The following is a 3612-nucleotide window of genomic DNA, read 5'->3' on the forward strand; positions in this document are numbered from 1 at the left end:
CGCCAAAAAAGGGGCAGCGCTCCGGCATTTAGACACTCCCCCAGGACATAGGTGCTCCCCAGGACGTCCCAGAACGTCCTGAAGAACTTCACAGTCAGCCCATCCAGCCCTGGGGACTTGCCTCTCGAGGGCGCCAGTCAGCTCCTCTAAGGTGACGGGAGCGTCGAGCTGCGGCAGGTCCTCCCACAGAACTCTGAGCATCCTCGCTGGACAGATCCAGAGAGAACAGAGCCGTGTAATAGTTTCGGACGTGGGCCCTGATCCCCTCCGGATCCGAGACGAGGGACCCGTCGTTGGCCAGCAGCACAAGGAGCTGCTGACGGGTGCCACGCCTTTTTTCCAGTAAGTAGAAGAAGGGGGAGCCGCGGTCCAGGTCCTGGAGGAGCTGGATCCGCGACCTCACGTACGCGCCCCGAGCCCCGACGAGCTGCAGGTCCCGGAGCGCGGCCTTCTTCTCTTCGTATGCCCCGCGCAGGGCCGGGTCCGCGTCGGGCTGACCGAGGCGTGACTCCAGGTCGAGCATCTCCCTCTCCAACTCCCCGATGCTGGATTTCCGCCTCTTCGTCGACCCCCTCGCGTACTCCTGACAGAAGACGCGGACGTGAGTCTTGCCCATGTCCCACCATAGCCTCAGGGAGGAGAAGCTTTCCGCTTCCTTCTCCAGACGGCCCAGAAATGACGAAACGAGCCCCGGAACCGCTCGTCCTCCAGCAGCAAGTTGTTAAAGTGCCAGTACGCGGAGCCGAGACTGGCACTAGGTGATGGTCCGTGCATGACACCTGCCGCGTGGAGGCCTTCGGAAAACAGGAAGCGTGCGCCCGCGAAACGTACAGGCGGTCAATTCTGGACGCTCCGACCCCAGGCCTCACAAAGGTGAAGGCGGTGGAGTCGGGATGGAGATTCCGCCAGACGTCCACCAGGTCAAAAACTTGACCAAGTCCCCCAACCTCCTCCCCAACGCTCAGCAAGTGCGGGCACCCCCGTGGTCCCTGCCCTCGAGGACGCAGTTAAAATCTCCCCCGAGGACGACGCACTGGTTCTCGTCGATGGAAGCGAGATGAGCGGACACTTCTTCGAAGAAGCTCGCTTGCCTCGGCCCGGCCAGGGGAGCGTAGACGTTCACCAAGTGAAGCACCGCGCCCCCCAGCCGAACCGTCAGGTGAAGCAAACGGCCTGGCACTGGCTCCCTGACCCCCAAGATCTCCGGCTGAAAATGCGGGGCCAACAGGATAGCCACCCCGCCAGACCTGCGGGTGAGGTGACTCATGTAGACCCCCCCTCGCCACTCCAGGAGCCAGGTGGCTTCGTCTCCCGGGGTAGTGTGGGTTTCCTGCAGGAAGCACACTGCATACCTCCCGTCCTGAAGGACCCAGAGGGTCTGGAATCTGTGTTGTGACTCCCTGCTGCCGTTGATGTTGAGGCTGGCTATAGTTGTCTCCATGTCGGAAGCGTTGTGCAACCACCACCAGTACAGTTAAAAATCTATATATACACATTTACTGGGAGGACGGGGGAGGGGCACAGAAGTCCCTCGCCCTCACCAGGAGCGCCCCCAGGAAGTTCCTGACTCGCTTTCGCTCATTCACATTGAGCCCAGGCACCTGGCGAGCAGCGTGGGCCGACCAGTAAACTCTCTCGAAGGAGCTCCAGCGGTCGAGCACCAGTTGGGCTCTATCCTGGCGACTCCGAGTTTCCTCAACAAATTCCCGGAGTTCCTCGAGGGGAATGAGGGGGGAGATCGGTGGGGGGCACGAGGGGGGAGAAGCCTTTATGCCCAAAACGTCATTTCTCATGCTCCTCCGATGCTACCCGAACTGCTGTGCTTTTCTAGCACCACACTCTCAACCAGTAATAAGCCCATTGTCCCTCAGCAAGAATATGTTGGCCTTGCAAGTGCCGTGGGGGAGATCTACCAGAATGTTTTGTTTTCTGTTCATGGGACGTACTATCCATTCCTAATTTCTCCGAGGGCAGTGAGGAGTGAGCCATGTTGGCTGTGGACCTGGAGTCACATGGAGGCCAGACTAGCTAAAGATGGCGGATGTCCCCATTTGGAAATCAAGTGGTCGCCGCTAAACCAGCAGTTCAAAATGGCGGTGGGGCAAGGCCAATTAGGTCAGCAAGTCAACAGTGAAAAAAAAACTTGAATAAAGGAGAGAAAAGTGAACAGAAGGAGGCGAGAGACAAAAAAAAGGAAAGAAAAGATGTTGGAAGGGGAGGGGAGGATGATGGGCCCAAGAGGGAGAGGCGGAACCAGCTGAATATGAGAAGGGTATTGCACTGCCTCAGGATAATGGCACCCACAAGCGGGTCCATTTGTGGGCACTGGGCAGTAGGGAGAGGTGTCGCAATCCCTAATGGAGTGTGAACAAATTCCTGGACCTGGGCAGGGGTGGGGGTGTATGAACTGTTCCTTATTTGAAGGCATGTATTCTATCGTTAACAGCCCAGCCCACCGTTAAGGGACAACTTGAGTCCTGTATTCCTGGGAATGTCCGACCTTGGGATGGGTTTGGGTGAATCGAGCAAGCAGCTGAGTTGGCCAAGGTTGATTGGTGACTCAACGACGGATATCTTGCCTTAATCTCACCCCCACCCACCCCACCATGTTAAATTGTTGTAATCTCATGAAGCCCAATCATGTTAAACCCGACACCATTCCCCCACCATCACTCCCTGCATGTCTGGCACATCACCATCTCTCCATGATAAATAAACTTTTATTTAGCGCGAAACAAAAGTCATCGATTTCGGGTCTCTTGCCTCAGAACACATGTTGAGCCAATGGAGTCGGCGGCATGCCCATTTGGCATTGAGTGCCCACTGTCTTCATGTCGGAGTGGAGAGGTGAGAACAGAAAGAGAGGGAAAACCCAATTTCAAATCTACACGTCGAGGAACTGCCCCTTCCAGGGTCACGTCTGCACTCCCCCTCCCCCAGCCTTGTTGCCCTGTTCACAGGTCGTCATCCTGTAATGGAGAGGAGAGAGCGAGTTAGCGATGAGTGAGACTGGTAAAGCGAGGGTACCGATGTGTCCATAGATGGGTGCAGAGCTTTGGGGGGGGCTTTGAAAGTGTCTCACTCATGGACGGATATATGTCCCAAACTGGTGAGGGAGATGGATGGTGGTGGCGGAAGGCTGGGGGCCAGCCTGCATTGATGTCCCCACAGGGATCGGTGCTGGGTCCCTTATCATCCTTGATGTTCATCAATATTGGAGATGAGAAGGAGGAGGAGATGATGATAAGTGGACGGGGATGGTAGCTCAGTGGTTAGCACCAGGGACCTGGATTCAATTTGGGTGATTGATTGTGTGGAGTTTGCACGTTCTCCTCCGTGTCTGCGTGCGTTTCCTCTGGGTGCTCCAGTTTCATCCCACAGACAAAGGTGTGCAGGTTAGGGTGGGTTGGCCATACTAAATTGTCCCATAGTGCGCAGGAATGTGCAGGTTAGGGTGGATTGGCCGTGCTAAATTGCCCCATAGTGCCCAGGGATGTGCAGGTTAGGGTGGATTGGCCGTGCTAAATTGCCCCATAGTGCCCAGGGATGTGCAGGTTAGGGTGGATTGGCCGTGCTAAATTGTCCCATAGTGCCCAGGGATGTGCAGGTTAG

The 3612-nt window shown here is 56.4% G+C and overlaps 1 protein-coding gene across 1 annotated transcript in view; it reads right to left on the reverse strand.

Moving 5' to 3' along the window:
• Nucleotides 1–2702: 2702 nt before the first annotated feature.
• Nucleotides 2703–3612, reverse strand: part of LOC122544425 (transmembrane 4 L6 family member 5-like) — a 5622-nt gene continuing 4712 nt past the window's right edge. Inside the window, exon 3 of the mRNA XM_043683674.1 lies at nucleotides 2703–2969. Within this exon, the coding sequence (XP_043539609.1) occupies nucleotides 2955–2969 (15 nt within the window). The 3' untranslated portion in view covers nucleotides 2703–2954. The remainder of the gene's footprint in view (nucleotides 2970–3612) is intronic.

The sequence above is a fragment of the Chiloscyllium plagiosum genome, chromosome 48 (genome assembly GCF_004010195.1).
Source record: "Chiloscyllium plagiosum isolate BGI_BamShark_2017 chromosome 48, ASM401019v2, whole genome shotgun sequence".
Classification (NCBI taxonomy): Eukaryota; Metazoa; Chordata; class Chondrichthyes; order Orectolobiformes; family Hemiscylliidae; genus Chiloscyllium; species Chiloscyllium plagiosum.